This window comes from Pituophis catenifer, unplaced genomic scaffold, assembly GCF_029215685.1.
Source record: "Pituophis catenifer annectens isolate HBS135680 unplaced genomic scaffold, rPitCat1.0.hap2 SCAF_18, whole genome shotgun sequence".
Classification (NCBI taxonomy): Eukaryota; Metazoa; Chordata; class Lepidosauria; order Squamata; family Colubridae; genus Pituophis; species Pituophis catenifer.
The window spans coordinates 9346771-9363212 of NW_027256898.1; the positions used below are offsets into that span (position 1 = coordinate 9346771).

General features: G+C 44.9%; 2 protein-coding genes across 3 annotated transcripts; one reads left to right on the top strand and one right to left on the bottom strand.

Moving 5' to 3' along the window:
* The first annotated feature begins 571 nt into the window (after positions 1-571).
* Positions 572-5708, top strand: MRTO4 (MRT4 homolog, ribosome maturation factor). The gene is made up of 8 exons (XM_070956085.1): positions 572-644; positions 1695-1753; positions 2010-2113; positions 3210-3291; positions 3466-3533; positions 4147-4298; positions 4403-4479; positions 5433-5708. The coding sequence occupies exons 1-8, from the start codon at positions 617-619 to the stop codon at positions 5595-5597; spliced, it is 735 nt and encodes a 244-aa protein (XP_070812186.1). The 5' UTR covers positions 572-616; the 3' UTR covers positions 5598-5708.
* A 556-nt stretch (positions 5709-6264) lies between these two features.
* On the bottom strand, positions 6265-15238 carry AKR7A2 (aldo-keto reductase family 7 member A2). Of its 2 annotated transcripts, none has more exons than XM_070956011.1 (7): positions 14992-15236; positions 12228-12415; positions 10437-10541; positions 10208-10304; positions 9130-9232; positions 8326-8455; positions 6265-6504 (listed from the first exon to the last, which is right to left on the bottom strand). In XM_070956011.1, exons 1-7 carry the CDS (start codon positions 15194-15196, stop codon positions 6343-6345), a joined length of 990 nt encoding a protein of 329 aa, XP_070812112.1. In that variant the 5' UTR covers positions 15197-15236; the 3' UTR covers positions 6265-6342. The 2 variants fall into 2 exon arrangements, with proteins under 2 accessions (XP_070812112.1, XP_070812113.1); XM_070956012.1 differs by lacking the exon at positions 6265-6504 and adding an exon at positions 8119-8212 and having other exon boundaries at positions 14992-15238.
* Positions 15239-16442: the final 1204 nt, after the last annotated feature.

Genomic DNA, 16442 nt, shown 5'->3' on the forward strand with positions numbered 1-16442 from the left:
AGGGACCTTAATGGGGGGGGGGAATGGGGTTAAAAAGAGTTACAGGGCAAATCTCGCTCTAGAACGGGAATGATTTTTTTAAAAAGACGAAAAATAAAAAAAAAACCAAGGGAAAAAATCAAATTAGGAAAAAAAAAGCTATAGACCAGGGGTCTTCAAACTCGATAGCTTTAAGATTTATGGACCAACTCCCAGAATTCCTCCTCCAGTCATGTTAGCTCAGGAATTCTGGGAGTTGAAGTCCACAAGTCTTAAACTGGCCAAGTTGGAAGACCCTTGCTATAGATCTACAGTGGCCCTCCCATCAGGCACCGCGCGAGAAAGGCCCCCGCCACCTTAGCGGCGAAGGACCCGAGAGGCAGCGGCGATTATTGCCCGATTGGGGAGGGGAAAAAAACGGAAAATTAATAAAATTAAAACGGACCGATTTTTTTTAAAAAAATATCTTATAAAGAGGCTAACAAGGCAGCCCTATTTTCCCGTGAGGCTCATTTTATTTTTATTTTTCCACCCTTGGGAAATCAGGCGCTGCCGTGGACACCTTCAGCCTCCCCGTCAGCCACGCGAAGCTCCGCCCACCGCCACTGCCCAGGGAAGCTGCACGTGGTTGGCCGCGATGCCCAAGTCCAAGCGGGACAAGAGGGGTGAGTTGGGGGGGGGGAAGGAGGAATAATGGGGGGGGGGATTTCCCATCTGGGTCAGGGGTCTCTCTCTCTTTCTCCCCCTCCCCCATAAAGAGGGGGGTGGGTGGGTGCAGGGGGAATTCCCTTTGCTTTTGCACAACCCTATTTATTTGCACAACAACCCTGCCAGGTAGGCTAGGCTGCACAAAATAACTAACTGCGCCAAGAAAGGAGTGAGTGGGGACAGGGGACCAACCCCCCAGGGGTCAGGGGTCTTTCTATCCCCCCCATCCCATCTCTCCTTCCTTTTTTCCCATCCATCCATCTCTCCTTCCTTCCTTCCTATCTTTCCTTCCTTTCCATCCATCCATCTCTCCTTCCTTCTTTCTTTCCTTCCTTCCTATCCATCCATCCATCCAACCCATCACTCCTTCCTTCCTATCTTTCCTTCCTATCCATCCATCCCTTTCCTTCCTATCCATCCATCCATCCAACCCATCTCTCCTTCCTTATCTTTCCTTCCTTTCCATCCATCCATCTCTCCTTCCTTCCTTCCTTCCTATCCATCCATCCATCCAATCACTCCTTCCTTCCTATCTTTCCTTCCTATCTTTCCTTCCTATCCATTCATTTCTCTTTCCTTCCTATCCATCCATCCAACCCATCTCTCCTTCCTTCCTATCTTTCCTTCCTTTCCATCCATCCATCTCCTTCCTTCTTTCCTATCTATCCATCCATTCAACCCATCTCTCCTTCCTTCCTATCTTTCCTTCCTTCCATCCATCCATCTCTCCTTCCTTCTTTCCCATCCATCCATCTCCTTCCTTCCTATCCATCCATCCATTCAACCCATCTCTCCTTCCTTTCCATCCATCCATCTCCTTCCCTCGCTCCCATTCATCCCATCTCTCCTTCCTTCCTTCCTTTTTCTTTCCTTCCTTCCTTCCTTCCCTCTCTCCCCTGCCTGTCCCATTGTCCTTGCACTCCAGTCCAATTTCCAAATGAAACCGCAATCGCGTTTTCCGAACATTCCCTAATGGAACACTGAACCCGTGTCTTTCTTCCTTGCAGTCTCCTTAACCAAAACCACCAAGAAAGGTTTGGAAGTGAAGCAAAACCTGATCGAAGAGGTAAGCAAGGCGGTAAACCAGCTGTTGAGCAATCGTTTCGTTAAAGGGGTTGTTTTGCAGGATTTTGTTAATCTCAACAATACAAGAAAGAATTAAATGAATGTATTTGTAATTAGCTATGGCACCGTCAGCTAAGTTTTCTCTTCTTCTGTGGGAAAATCCTGAAGTTTGGGCCCGTGAAACATCCTCAAAATAGAAAATTTGGGGTATGGAAAATCAAAAATGAAACCAACCGCCAAATCCTTTTTGTCCTTAGCTACGAAAATGCGTGGACACCTACAAGCGTCTCTTCATCTTCTCCATTGCCAACATGAGAAACAACAAACTGAAGGATATTCGTAGTGCTTGGAAACACAGCAGGTGAGTGTGTGCCTTGCCATTTCGGCTTCTAAAAATGAAGAAACCTCTGGGGTAACCACACCCTTCCTCCCTACGGTAGTGGCCAAAATTGTATAAACCTTTTGGAAAAAATGTATTTTCTAAAACTAGCTACTCTGTTTTCCCAAAAATAAGACATCCCCTGATAATAAGCCCAATCGGGCTTTTGAGCCTCCCCCCCGAAAATAAGCCCTCCCCAAAAATATTTAAATGCAGAGCTGGAAATCAGGTAAGACGGCAAGAGGAATCCCGTCTTGCTCCAGGAGCCCCAAAATTATAAGACCTCCCGAAAAATAAGGCCAAGAGCTTATTTTGGGGTTCAAAAAAATATAAGACAGGGTCTTATTTTCAGGGAAACACGCTAATAACACAACTTGTTTTTGGAGTAGTACCATATCAATGGAAAGAGAATTGAATCAAGAATGTAATGCGATCACTTTTATGAAGGATTTGCTGTTAGAATAGCAGTTACAGTAGAAAGAAAAAAAGTGAAACACGTAGAAAAAACGAGATAATGATCCCCATGTCATTTAATGCTTTGTTGGGTATCCTTTAGCACGAATGACATCCTTACAACGTCTTCCCAAGGAGTGAACCAAGTCTTTGAGTTCTGCAGCTGTTCTAATGTGAAACCAAGATTGAATGATGGCTTCTATTAACTGGGTTTTATTGCTGGATTACTTCTGACTAACCAGTTTTTTTAGTCGGCTCCCTAGATTTTCCATTGGGTGAAGGTCTGGGCTATTCCCAGGCCATTCCAGCAGTGGAATAGGATTATCTTGAAACTCCAAAAAAAAAAAAAAGTGGTGTTATTAGCCATCAAACCTCAAAAATACATTTTCCCCCCCAAAATTCCCACAATTTGGGCCGCGACTGTATATTCCATTAAATTTTCTGAAACTTATAAGTTTCGGAGAATTTAATGGAATATACCGTAGCGGCCCAAATTCCTTACAGCCATTCAGATCTTTACATGACGAGCTTCCGTTTATTTAAATAGGAAAAGCAGCAACTGAAGATGATAATACCGGAGCTTTTGACATTTCACTAGGATTTTTTTTTTTCCTTCTTATTCCAGGATATTTTTTGGGAAAAACAAAGTGATGATTGTGGCTCTGGGTCACAGCCCTTCGGATGAATACAAAGACAATTTGCACGAGGTAAAAGCACCAGATTTCGAAAAAAAAACACTGTCTCACTTCACTCGCCTGTGGCTGCTGTATGAAGCAGGCCCTTCTCCTTAGACCTGGGGGTGGGGTCTCAGTATCCTGAAGCCCCCCCCATCCTCACCCTGGAGAAAAGTCACTTAATCACCTGGTCTTTCGTCCTTTTAGGTCAGCAAGCACCTGCGAGGGGAAGTCGGCCTCCTTTTCACGAATCGCACCAAAGATGAAGTTATAAAGTAAGTTTTTTTTTTCCCCCAAAAAGGAAAACTGGATTTTTGGGGTGGGTGGGATTTTGGAAGCTTTTAGTGGAAGCTTTTTGAGAAGAACTGTGCCCCATTATCCAGAGGTCGTATTCGGCTGGTTCAGACCGGTTTGCCCGAAGCGGCAGCAAAAATCGCAGATGGGCCTGCCCACCTGCCCTGGCTGTATGCCGTCCTATTTAGGCACATTTTTGAGGCCAGGCGTGGAAGGCAAGCATGTGCGCGGACCGGGGGCACGTATGGCAATCTGATAGTAACATAATGTGAAACCCACCGCTGCGCGGTATCTGAATTCTACGCCGTTTCTGCTCTCGGAAACAAAATACAACCTAGAAGAGAGATGATTATCACTTTGCAGTAATTGCTGGTTAGTTGTAGAATCAGTTGCTCTGTATTCCTGTTTTTAGCCATCTGCACTCACCGTCCCTATAGTGTTTCTTGAAAAAAAAAAATTGGTAATTCTTCCTTCCACCTTTATCTCTTCACCTCTCGCTGTCCAGGTGTTACTACAGGAGGATGCAAGAACAGAGTTGCTAGTCCCTGTGAATTTTCAGTTCCACCCCTCTCTTTTTTTTTTTTTCTTTTGCAGGTGGTTTTCCCAGTTTAGAGAAACCGATTTTGCCCGGGCTGGAAACAAGGCCACCTTCGCAGTCAATTTAGATATGGGACCCCTGGAGCAGTTTTCCCATTCCATGGAACCTCAGCTGAGGCAGCTCGGATTGCCCACAGCCCTGAAAAAAGGTTGGGAACGACGTAATCTTGAAATGAACATTGGCAGAGTTTCGTTCTCCGGCAACCTGCCTTCATTTTTCTCCTGGTTTTTCCTCCCCCCCCGCTTTTCTTAGGTGTAGTGACGCTTCTCTCCGATTACGAGGTTTGCAAAGAGGGGGACATCCTGACCCCAGACCAAGCTCGCATCTTGGTGAGTGACCGGCTGCAGACTATCCATAGCTGCATTTTTTCCATTAGATTTCCCCTATATTAAGAGAGTAGGAAGGGACCTTGGAGGTCATCTAGTCCAACCCCCTCCCCACCCGAGCAGGAGACCCTACACCATTTCTGGCAGATGGCAGTCCGGTCCCTTCTTGAAAGTCTCAAGGAATGAAGCTCCCACAACTTCCGAAGGCAACTTCTCTTCCATGGGTTGATTGTTCTGTCAGAAAATTCCTCCTTATTTCTAGTTAAATCTCTCTTCCATCCATTATTCCTTGTTTGACCTTTGGGTGCTTTGGAGAATAGCTTGACCCCCTTCCTCCTCCCTGTGGCAGCCCCTCAAATATTGGAAGACTGCTATGATGTCTCCCCTGGTCCTTCTCTTCACTAGACCAGCCATGCCCAGTTCCTGCAACTGTTCATTGTATGTTTTAGCCTCCAGTCCCCTAATCCTCTTGGTTGCTCTTCTCTGCACTTTTTCTAGAGTCTCAACATCTTTTTTATAGTGTGGTGACCAAAACTGGATGCAGGATTCTAGGTGTGGTCTTACTAAGGCTTTATAGGGTGGTGTTAGTACCTCCCTTGATCTTGATTATATCCCTCTGTTAATGCACGCGCCCAAACCCCCAAAATGCAATGCATGTGCGGCTCAGACCCGAAACCAACTGGCTGGTGGGAGGCATGCGCGCATGCACGATGGAGCTGAACTGGGGCGACAGCTCGCGTGCCCACAGAGAGGGCGCTGCATGCCACCTGTTCACCATCAGGGCCCTAGTTCTTTGATCCTGAAGCTTTGAAGTTTAGTTTTCTGGGCAGCCAAGGAGCTGCTGCTATAGAGGCCTTCCCAATTTTATTCTGTACTTTTTAAGACTATCAACGCGCACGAAACGATTTTCCCGTTCCGAGTGCCGTGATTTGAGACCGTCATGCTTTTACTTTCAGAAACTCTTTGGATACTCCATGGCCGAGTTTAATGTGATGATCAGGAGCATGTGGGATGCCGAGACGGGAGAATTTGAACAGCTGGAGACCCCCACCGAGGAGGACCCTTCAGGAGAGATGGAGCAGGAAGAGGAGGAGGAAGATGCAAGTAATGAAGAAAACTAGGGCAGAAGAAATACAAATAGACCTTGGGTTTTTTAAGAGCTTCATAACTCATGTTCTCTTCTTAATGGAGGACTGAACTAATAAGGATACTGTCATAATATGACTTCTAAGAGTGTGAATGTATCTATATATATATATATATTACAAACTATTCTAAATTCGTCAGCAGATGGCTGATGAAAGCTTAGTAAAATAAAATTTTAATTCTTTTAAAATTTTAAAATCTTACGTTCCGGAGTTCGCAGTATATCTGCTTTTTTTTGTCGATCGAAAGGTTGGCGGTTCGAATCCCTACGTAACGGGGTGAGCTCCCGTGACTTGTCCCAGCTTCTGCCAACCTAGCAGTTCAAAAGCACGTAAAAAAAAAATGGAAGTAGAAAAATAGGGACCACCTTTGGTGGGAAGGTAACAGCGTTCCGTGCGCCTTTGGCGTTGAGTCATGCCGGCCACATGACCACGGAGATGTCTGCGGACCACGCTGGCTCTTCGGCTTTGAAACGGAGAGGAGCACCGCCCCCTAGAGTCGGGAACGACTAGCACATAGGCGCGAGGGAAACCTTTACCTATATGAATGGCTATAAAATCTATAAAAAGAACATACAGCACATTCTGTTGTCTTTATAACCGGTTAAAGTAGTTTGTGGAACCCAATAATTCAACATTCGGATTCGTGCCTGCAGCAGGCGCCGTTTTAATTCCGCTTTACCCAAGAATGGAGACCCCACTCTGCCCCTTGGCCACGCCTTCAGCGGAAGTAGTTGGGGCAGTCGTGGGCCGTGAGATGCCAGGCTTTCTCGAAGGCCTCCACCACGCTTGGGACGAGAGGCCCCTCCTCGCTGGAACGGAGATTTTCCTGCAACTGGTCCATGTTGGACATGCCAATAATCACAGCGTCTCCGTATTTCTCCTGAGGAAGGGAAGAGAGGAATAAACTGCATGAGCAGCCAGATCGAAGAGGAATAAAAGTCATGCCAGGAGAAGGATTTGGATTGAAAATAGAAGGCATCGGTTTTTCATCGCCCCACAGAAAAAAGTTAAGGAGATCTGAAATTTTCCTCCACTAAAGACAGATTTAGCGGAGGAAAGGCCAAAAACTTGCTCTTAAAAACCTCACTAGTTTTTGTTAGTTGTGAAGTCGTGTCCTACTCATTGGACAACGTTCCTCCAGGCCTTCCTGTCCTCTACCATCCTCCAGAGTCCATTTAAGCTCACGCCGACTGCTTCAGTGACTCCATCCAGCCACCTCCTTCTCTGCCGTCCCTTTCTTCTTTTTGCCCTCCATCGTTCCCAGCATTCGGCTCTTCTCCAGGAAGTCCTTCCTTCTCATTAGGTGGCCAAAGGATTTGAGTTTCCTCTTCAGGATCTGGCCTTCTAAAGAGCAATCAGGGTTGATCTCCTCTAGGAGTGACCGGTTGGATGGCCTTGTAGTCCAAGGGACTCGCAGGAGTCTTCTCCAGCACCAGAGTTCAAAGGCCTCCATTCTTTGGCGCTCAGCCTTCCTTATGGTCCGACTTTCACAGCCATCCATTGCAACTGGGAAAACCGTAGCCTTGACTGTACGCTCTTTTGTTGGCAGGGTGATGTCTCTGCTTTTTAGTATGCTCTCTAGATCTGCCATAGCTTTCCTCCCCAGGAGCAAGCGTCTTTTTAATTTCTTCGCTGCAGTCCCCACCTGCGGCGATCTTGGAGCCCAGGAAAATAAAATTTGCCACTACCTCCATTTCTTCCCCATCTATTTGCCAGGAATTGAGAAGGCCGGATGCCATGATCTTAAGTTTTCTTAACGTTGAGTTTCAAGCCAACTTTTGCACTCTCCTCCTTCACCCGCATCAAGAGGCTCTTTAGTTCGTCTTCGCTTTCTGCCATTAGAGTGGTCTCATCGGCATATCCGAGGTTGTTGATATTTCTCCCGGCAATCTTAATTCCAAATTGTGATTCATCTAGCACCGCCTTTCTCAGAGATGTCCCGAAGATGCTTTTTCAAGAGGCAAACTAGCTTTCTAGGTGTTTTGTTTTGTTTTTTTGAATCACGTTGTTCTGGTTGAAATTGGCAAAAATCAGTTGTGCAATGCCAACCTCACCACTCTGGCTGGCTAAATTCATGGCCTCATCGCCCATCCTTCACCCGGGGCAGAGCGCAAGAAGGACGGTGAGGCTCAGCTCATCTTCTCCAGCCGTCTCCTCCTCGTCTCCCACTCAGTGGTGCCTTGTTTTGGTCCTTGGCTGTTGGCAGCGTGTTTCAAAGGAAAAACCAGAAAATCCAGTTGCCTCTTGAAAAATCCAGTTTTCGGACAACCATGACCTGGATGGCTGAGGATCTCCACGGACCAGGAGTCATCAACCTGTGGCTCTGGAGCCCGTATGTGGCTCTTCCACCCCTCTGCTGCGGCTCCGTCGCTCAAAATATGCGTCACAACCGCCAATGTGCGACACCCGCCATCATGTGATTGAGCTTTTCGACCCCCCCCCCGATAGGCCAACCATGGATAAATCCAAGAAAAGAAAAGTTTCAGAAGAAAACAGAAGGTTTAATTCAACTACATAGGCTAGTTTTGTGGCCGCTCAAGAAATAGTCAGGCACGGGAAGGGTTTTGTGGCTCCCGGTGTTTTCTTTTCTGTGGGAAACAGGTCCAAATGGCTCTTTTGAGTGTTTAAGGTTGCAGACCCCTGTCCTAGATCAAGAGCAAAGGCTCATTTCTTAATATTATTTCCAGGAGTTTGGCCTTACCTGCAGTTCTGAATGATGATAGACCCAGCGCAGGGCAGCGGAGGTCAAAGTGGGAGGATCTGCACCATACGCTTCACGGAGGGCACTTTGGATCAAGGACACTCCTTCAAAATGGTGCTGCTTCCAATACCTGGGGTATTTTAAAAAAAACGACACACACACACACTAATACCCCAACCAGTAGTAAAATGCAATTTTTTTCCCCTACCAGTTCTGTGGGCGTGACTTGGGGGGTGTCATGTGACAGTGGGCGTGGCCAACTTTTTTTTTTTTTTTTACTTTTTAAAGCATTTTTTACTAACAATTCGCCCGAACCGGTAGTAAAAAAATGCTTAAAAAAGTAAAAAAAAAAGTTCCTGACGATTGTGAAGCAAAGCTGATTGTCACACCTGACTGTCAGAACCTCTTTTTTTTTACCTTTTTTAAAGCATTTTTTTACTAGCTATTGCCCGAACCGGTAGTTTAAAAAATGCTTTTAAAAAAGTTTAAAATAAGTTCAGACGATCAGCTGTGCCGTGCAATCATTGGAAATTTTTTTTTACTTTTTTTAAAGCAATTTTTTACTAGCTATTATTATTACTATTATTACTATTACTAGCTCCAGAGGCCGGAAACAGCCCATTTCCCAACTTCCAGTGGGACCGAAAGGCCCAAAAATCAGCTGGCCGGCGCACACATGCCCGCTGGAGCTGAGCTACAGCAATGCTCGCGTGCCCACTGATACGGCTCTGTGTGCCATCTGTGGTACCCATGCCATCGGTTCGCCATCACGGTTCTAGTCCCTTCTGCTACGTGGAGACTCACCGGTCCCGATAGACTCTGGCCCAGTCATTCCCAAAAAACCTGCCAGTTGGTGGTTGGGTTAAGTCTTTGTCTTCGTATTTGTATTTCCCCGTCAGGAGCCCTCCTGTTCAAAAAACATCAAAGTCTTCAAAAATACAGACATGGTTGGAGAAGATGATACAACAATATATTGATTTGAAACCTGAACTATTCCTGTTGGGGATTTTACCAGAAACTTATAGTAAAGAAAATGTATATTTGATTATTCAGGTGAATAACTGCAGCTAGAATTGTATTTGCACAAAACTGGAAAAGCGAAGAGATCCCCAACAGAGGAGAACGTGATTAGGAAAATATTAGAATGCGCAGAAATGAATAGGTTAACACTGGCAATCAAAGAGCAAGAACGAATGGCATGCTATATAATATGGGAGTTATTTTATCGATGGTTAGAGAACAAATATAAAAGTTAGAAATAAAAGTAGATGAGTGAAATCTAGAAATGTATTAGTATAATTATTAGTATATGTATTAGTATAATAATTAGTATAATTTTGTCGGGCCCTGAAAACTTATTTATTTCACCTAGCCGGGCTGGCTTGATCCCACTGTTTTGGTTAAATTGAATTGATTTTAATTGGGTTGTTTTAAATTGTGGCCAAGATATTTAATTATTTTAAACTGTTTTTAAATTTTGTATGTTCTGTTTTATTCTGGCTGTTCACCGCCCTGAGTCCTGCTGGAGAACGGCGGTATACAAATTAAAACAAATAAATAAATAAATAAAATTAATAGAGTTTAATAAATTAAGAAGAGGATTGTTAGAGTATTAGCTATTTGAAGCATTGGAATTCTTACTAAGAGTAGATTAAATAATGAACAAGTTGTCAATTCTAATTATGCACAAATTATTTGCGCCCAGACGACACAAAGATGGATTGTTTGTATTAAATTAAATTTAATTTAATTAAAAAAAAAAAAAAAGAAACATCAAAGTCTTGAGATCAGCCACTTAAATGCCCATCATCCTTTCACCCGTCTTGCAATTCCACAGGTAAAGCTTTGGGGTTTTTATATAAAATTCCTTCCCACTCCGTACCGGCTAGAGGATTGTAAGCGTAGAAGCTGATTCCGAAGTGCCTGAGACAGGGGAGTAGCTCCTTCTCCACCTGCCGCGTGGTCGCATTGTACATGCCCTGGGTTCAAACAGGGAAAAAAATAAATAAATAAACCCTTCAGACTTCACCCAAACCAGGACAAAGAAAGAATCGCTCTGTGCTTTTCGCAGTCGCCGATCGCAAGCGGCCCGGCGAACCGGCCTCCCTTACCTGGTACACCGTCGGCAGTAGCCATTGGTGGGCTTTGCAAAGGGTGCAGATTTCCGCCACCTCCCAAGAGGCGTAGTTGGACAAGCCAAGCGCTTTGAACTTCCCCTGTCGAGGGATAAATCAATCATCCTGTCATTTTAGGTCGTATTTTCAAGTATCTGCTCACAGGCCATCAAACAAGATGATGAGGGGACCGGAGGCTCAAACATAACGATGAACGGTTGCAGGAACTGGGCATGGCTGGTCTAGTGAAGAGAAGGACCAGGGGAGACAGGATAGCAGACTTCCTATATTTGAGGGGCTGCCACAGAGAGGAAGGGGGTCTAGTTATTTTCCAAAGCATCCAAAGGCCGGACAAAGGCCGGACAAGGAATAATGGATGGAAACTGACCAAGGAGAGATTCAACCTGGAAATAAGGAGGAATTTTCTGACAGGGAGAACAATCAACACATGGGACAGAAGCTGCCTTCGGAAGTTGTGGGAGCTTCATCACTGGAGGCTTTCAAGAAGAGACTAGACTGCCATCTGTCAAAAATGGTGTAGGATCTCCTGCTTTGGCGGGGTGGGGTTGGACTAGATGACCTACAAGGTCCCTTCCAACTCTTGTTATTCTATTCTATTCTATTCTATTCTATTCTATTCTATTCTATTCTATTCTATTCTATTCTATTCTATTCTATTCTATTTCTAATTCTAATTCTAATTCTAATTCTAATTCTAATTCTAATTCTATTCTTTCTAATTATAATCTGTTCTACTCTATTCTATATTCCAATTTTCTACCCTACCCTACCCTAATTCTTTATTCCATTCCATTCCATTCCATATTTTCTTTTCTATTCTATTCTTTTCTATTCTGTTCTATTCCATTCCATTCCATTCCATTCTTCTCTTCCAATTTTTTTTTAAAAAAAAGATATTATTTTTTCTTCAAAAACAAAAGAAAAATTTCCATTTTACAACAGTTCCGTATCGGTGTACATCCACAGTTTATATTCCCCCTCTACATATTCAGATATTCATTTTTGTGGTTCCCTTATTCCTTATATATTATATATACTACTCCTTACTTATTATACATACTATTATATCCCTGTGTTACTTTACATATATTATATATTTAATAAAATATACAAAAGTATGACGGCTATTGCTTAACGCCTTGTAAGCCGCCCTGAGTCTCCGGAGGAGGGCGGCATATAAATCAAAATAATAATAATAATAATAATAATAATAATAATAATAATAATAATAATAATAATAATAATAATAATATATTGCTGATGTTTCCTGATTTCTAGGTCATCTCTGTTACGTCTTTTCTTGTTTGTTATTCCTGTCCTCTAACCATACCATTTTTCCCACGTTAAGTAATATTCCGTTTCATCTTTTCCTTTCCTTTCTTTCGTCAATTTATCCATCTCCGTACAGTCCAAAGTTTTCCTTATCACCTCTTCGCCTTTTGCTTCATTCCAGAATTCTTATTCCAATATTCCTATTTATATTGCCGTCGGAATCAAGGGCACCGAGCCCTCTGGCTGAGGAATGGGGGGGCTGTAACCCCAACACTGGCGGAGACAGAGTTCGCGCACCGCATCTGTCAGGAACCACGGCCCCTCTGGGTCAGACCAGATGGTCTCTGAGGATCCCTCCAGTTCGCTTCCGTACATCGGGGAGAGAGAGGGGGCATCTAGCCTGGCGGAGGGGATGCCCACTTCTCAACCTCTTTGGCCGCCTGGCTGCCTCCTGCCACCCGAAGTTTTCCCAGCACCCACCCCCGAACTCCGTACCTCTCTGTGAAGCTCATTGCAGGCCCGCAGCGTCTCTTCCACGGGGGTCTCGTGATCCGGGGCGTGGAGGTAGAAGAGGTCCACGCTCGGGAGCCGCAGACGCTGAAGGGACTCGTCCAGCTGGGAGCGGACACTCTGGGCCTTCAGGGTTTTGCCATCCCACGGATTGGCCTTGGTGGCTATTTTAACTGAGGAGGGGAGGGGAGAAAGGAGGAGGAGACATATTTGGAAGAGCAAACTCAAAAAACAAAAGAAGGAAAAGAGAGAGACCAACGACTCTTCCGATACACTTCTCCTAAGCCTGGAGGTTCCATCGACTGACCTACTCGGGAAGGCAGTAACTTCCAAATTGCACGAAGAGCCCAAACGGATTAAAATGAAGGTGGTTTCTGGAGAAACAGAAATGAATGAATTTCACGCAGTCGGGGCTCTTCTTCGTACAATCTGGAAGCTTCCGGCCTTCTTGAGCAGGTCGATGGAACCTCCCGGTTTAAGAGCAGTGTATCGGAAGAGTCGTTCTCTTCGCAGCACGGTTAACGGCCTCAGTTTCTCAACCTGGTAAAATTCTCGATCAGGAAGCCCCTCATTCACGCCAAGCAAGCCCTGGGGGCTCTGTCACAGGATGCCATGGTTATATCTGGGCATGGGCAGAGTGCTCCCCCACTCGGCCATCTGAAACGACTTGCACGCATTCAAGTTTTGCTAAATTGTTAAATTAGACGTCAAAGATGTAAATGCTGAATAAAAATTATTTTTTAAAAAACAAAAACATTTTGCTAAATTCGGCTGGCAGCCTCTCTAGGTCGGGGGTCTGCAACCTTAAACATCAAAGAGCCATTTGGACCCGTTTCCCACCAAAAAGAAAACACCGGGAGCCACAAAACCCTTCCCGTGCCTGACGATTTCTTGAGCGGCCACAAAACTAGCATATGTAGTTAAATTAAATGTTTTGTTTTCTTCTGAAACTTTTCTTTTCTTGGATTTATCCATGGTTGGCCTACCGGGGGTTGAAAAGCTCAATAAATCACATGCTGGCGGGTGTCGCACATTGGCGGTGGTGACGCATATTTTGAGTGACAGGGAGCCGCAGCAGAGGGGCGAAAGAGCCACATGCGGCTCCAGAGCCGCAGGTTACTGACCTCTGCTCTAGGTTCACCATGGAAAGTGTTTGGTTTGTATTTACCTGAAAAAATCTAAATAACTTTTATTTTGTTTTGTTTTAAGCACCAAAAGCTATAGGTTTTAGTTTCCTTAAACGCCGATTTTGTGTTTGGCTGCCCTCCAGGATCCCCCCCCTCCCTCTCCGCAACCGCGGATTAAATAAATAAATGATTGAACCGGGCTGGTTGCTGAATAACCAGATTTCCCCCCTCCCCCCGAAGTGAGGACAAGGCAGAGACCCACAGTTTTTTGGGGGGCAGGGCAATCAACAGAGGAGTCTTAACTTCAAGGGGGGGGGGTTGACACCCTTTGGGTCTCCAGGGGAAGAGCTGCACCCCAAAAACCAAGGTTTTTTTGGGGGGGCAGGGTTAAAGTTTTTTATTTTTAAACATACATCAATATTAAGACGCTGAGCTTGTCGATCAGAAAGGTCGGCAGTTCGGCGGTTCGAATCCCTAAGCATAAGTCTCCTGCGTGAGCAGGGGGTTGGACTAAATGGCCTCCGAGGTACCCTTCCAACTCTGTTACTGTTACCTATCAATATCATTGCATGGACAGTGTGGCGTCTGAGCGCTATTCGTTTTGTTACAAAACCCAACATTAATACAAGTCAAAATGTCTACATTAGTCAAACTTATATGGTCTAATGTTATAATATATATTTAGATCAACACATATTCCTTCATTTTTCAATTATGCAATATTTGCTACAACACACGTGACCAGGGGGTTGGAATAGATGACCTCCAAGGGTCCCTCCCAACTGTTGTTACTGTTACCTACCCATATCACTGCATGGACACTGGCGTCTGAGCGCCATTCGTTTTGTTACAAAACCCAACATTAAAACAAATCAAAATGTATTATTATATTAGTAATATAATATTTTGTATTATATTATTAATAACAATATATGCTATTATATATTATAATATATATAGTAATATATATAATAATATATTATATATTATAGTATGAATAACAAAACATGTTATTATGCATATTCAGATCAGCACATATTCCTTCATTTTCCAATTATGCAATATTTGCTACATCACATAACCGAACATTAATGTATTATTATATTAATAATGTAATATTTTGTATATTATTAATAACATAATATATGTTATTATATATTATATATATATATTATATAGTATTATAGTATAAATAACAAAATATGTTGTTATACATATTCAGATCAGCACATATTTCTTCATTTTCCAATTGTTCAATCTTTGCTACCTCACATAATCCAACATTAATACAAATCAAAATGTATTATTATATTAATAATATAATATTTTGTATATTATTAATAACATCATATATGTTATTATATATTATAATATATATATATATATACTAATGTAATATTATATATTATTATAGTATTAATAACAAAATATGTTGCTATACATATTCAGATCAGCACATATTCCTTCATTTTTCAATTAGGCCATATTTGCTACCTGATCTTTCTAACAGTCAAGTTTTAAACACAATTTAAATTTAAATTTATTTTTATTTATTTTTCTGCATTAAAGTGCCAGGGGAGTTTGCAGAGAAGGAGATTGTGCCATTGGAGCCCCTTCCTCACCTTTCCCCTCCGGGCCGGGCTGGGCTGCCAAGAGGGCGCCCACGATGCGCTCCGACTCGCCCCCCGCGTACATGTGCGCCGTATCCAGCTGGCTGTGGCCGCGGGCGAGGAAAGAGCGCAGCATGGCCCCGCTGGCCTCCGGCCCGGCCCGCCGCCCGAATTCCATGGTGCCCAGCACCGAACGGACCCCGGAGCCCGCCGCCATGCCTTAGCCTCCCCGTCGGCCGATGGGAATAAGGACGGAAGGCAGGCAGGCAGGCAGGGAGGCCTCTCGCCCGGCCCTCATCCCCGCCTCCAAGCCCGGAGCCCAACCCGCCCCCCAAAGGAAGGAAAGCCAAGCGGGGGCTCTTGCCAAGCACCCCGAGGGCATCTAGAGGGACCCCCCCTCTCTCCTTAACCCCCCCCCGCTCCTTCATGGCTGAAAAGAGGGGCCATTGTCAGGCACCCCGAGGGCATCTAGACGGGTCCCCTCTCTCTCCTTAAACCCCCGATCCTTCCTGGCTGAAAAGCAGGGCGCTCGCGAGGCACCCTGAGGGCATCTAGAAGGGTCCCCCCTCCTTAAAATCTCTCTCCTTCCTGGCTGAAAAGCAGGGCCATTGCCAGGCACCCCGAGGTCATCTAGAAGGGCCCCCTCTCTCCTTAAAACCCCTGCTCCTTCCTGGCTGAAAAGCAGGACCCTTGCGAGGCACCCCGAGGGCATCTAGAAGGGGCCCTTCTTTCCTTAAAACTCGCCCCTTCCTGGCTCAAAAGCAGGTTGCTCGCGAGGCACCCCGAGGGCATGTAGAAGGGCCCCCTCTCTCCTTATACCCCTGCTCCTTCCTGGCTGAAAGTCAGCAGGGACCCTGCGAGGCACCCTGAGGGCATCTAGAAGGGCCCCCTCTCTCCTTATACCCCTGCTCCTTCCTGGCTGAAAGTCAGCAGGGACCCTGCGAGGCACCCTGAGGGCATCTAGAAGGGCCCCCTCTCTCCTTATACCCCTGCTCCTTCCTGGCTGAAAGTCAGCAGGGACCCTGCGAGGCACCCTGAGGGCATCTACAGGGGGGGATCTCCTTAAACCTCACTCCTTCCTGGCTCAAAAGCAGGGCCTTTGTGAGGCACCCCGAGGATATCTAGAGGAGCCCCCTCTCTCCTTAAAACTCGCCCCTTCCTGCCTCAAAAGCTGGGCGCTCGCGAGGCACCCCGAGGGCATCTAGAGGGTCCCCCTCTCTCCTTAAACCCCCAATCCTTCAAAATATCAATATATGACACATATTCTTTTCCTCTAAAAAAACCCCAAGTTTTTACACATTTTATCTTCATTTCATTTCATATATCATATTTCATCTCCATGTTTTATTATCTATTATTTATTACTCATTTATTACCCCAAGGACATCTGGAGGGGGCTCTCTCTCCTTAAACATCGGTCCTTCCTGGCTAAAAAGCGGGGCCCTTGCCAGGCACCCCAAGGT

Bases quoted from the DNA above. Each gene is read 5' to 3' on its own strand.
- MRTO4 (XM_070956085.1), top strand. From the start codon at position 617: ATGCCCAAGTCCAAGCGGGACAAGAGGG. The intron at 2,114-3,209 runs GTGAGTGTGTGC...TTCTTATTCCAG, and splicing joins AGTGCTTGGAAACACAGCAG to GATATTTTTTGGGAAAAACA. The intron at 4,480-5,432 runs GTGAGTGACCGG...TTTTACTTTCAG, and splicing joins CAGACCAAGCTCGCATCTTG to AAACTCTTTGGATACTCCAT.
- AKR7A2 (XM_070956011.1), bottom strand. From the start codon at position 15,196: ATGGCGGCGGGCTCCGGGGTCCGTTCGGTGCTGGGCACCATGGAATTC. The intron at 9,233-10,207 runs GTACGGAGTGGG...TTTTTTGAACAG, and splicing joins CGCTTACAATCCTCTAGCCG to GAGGGCTCCTGACGGGGAAA. The intron at 6,505-8,325 runs GTAAGGCCAAAC...TCCCTTCCTCAG, and splicing joins ATCATCATTCAGAACTGCAG to GAGAAATACGGAGACGCTGT.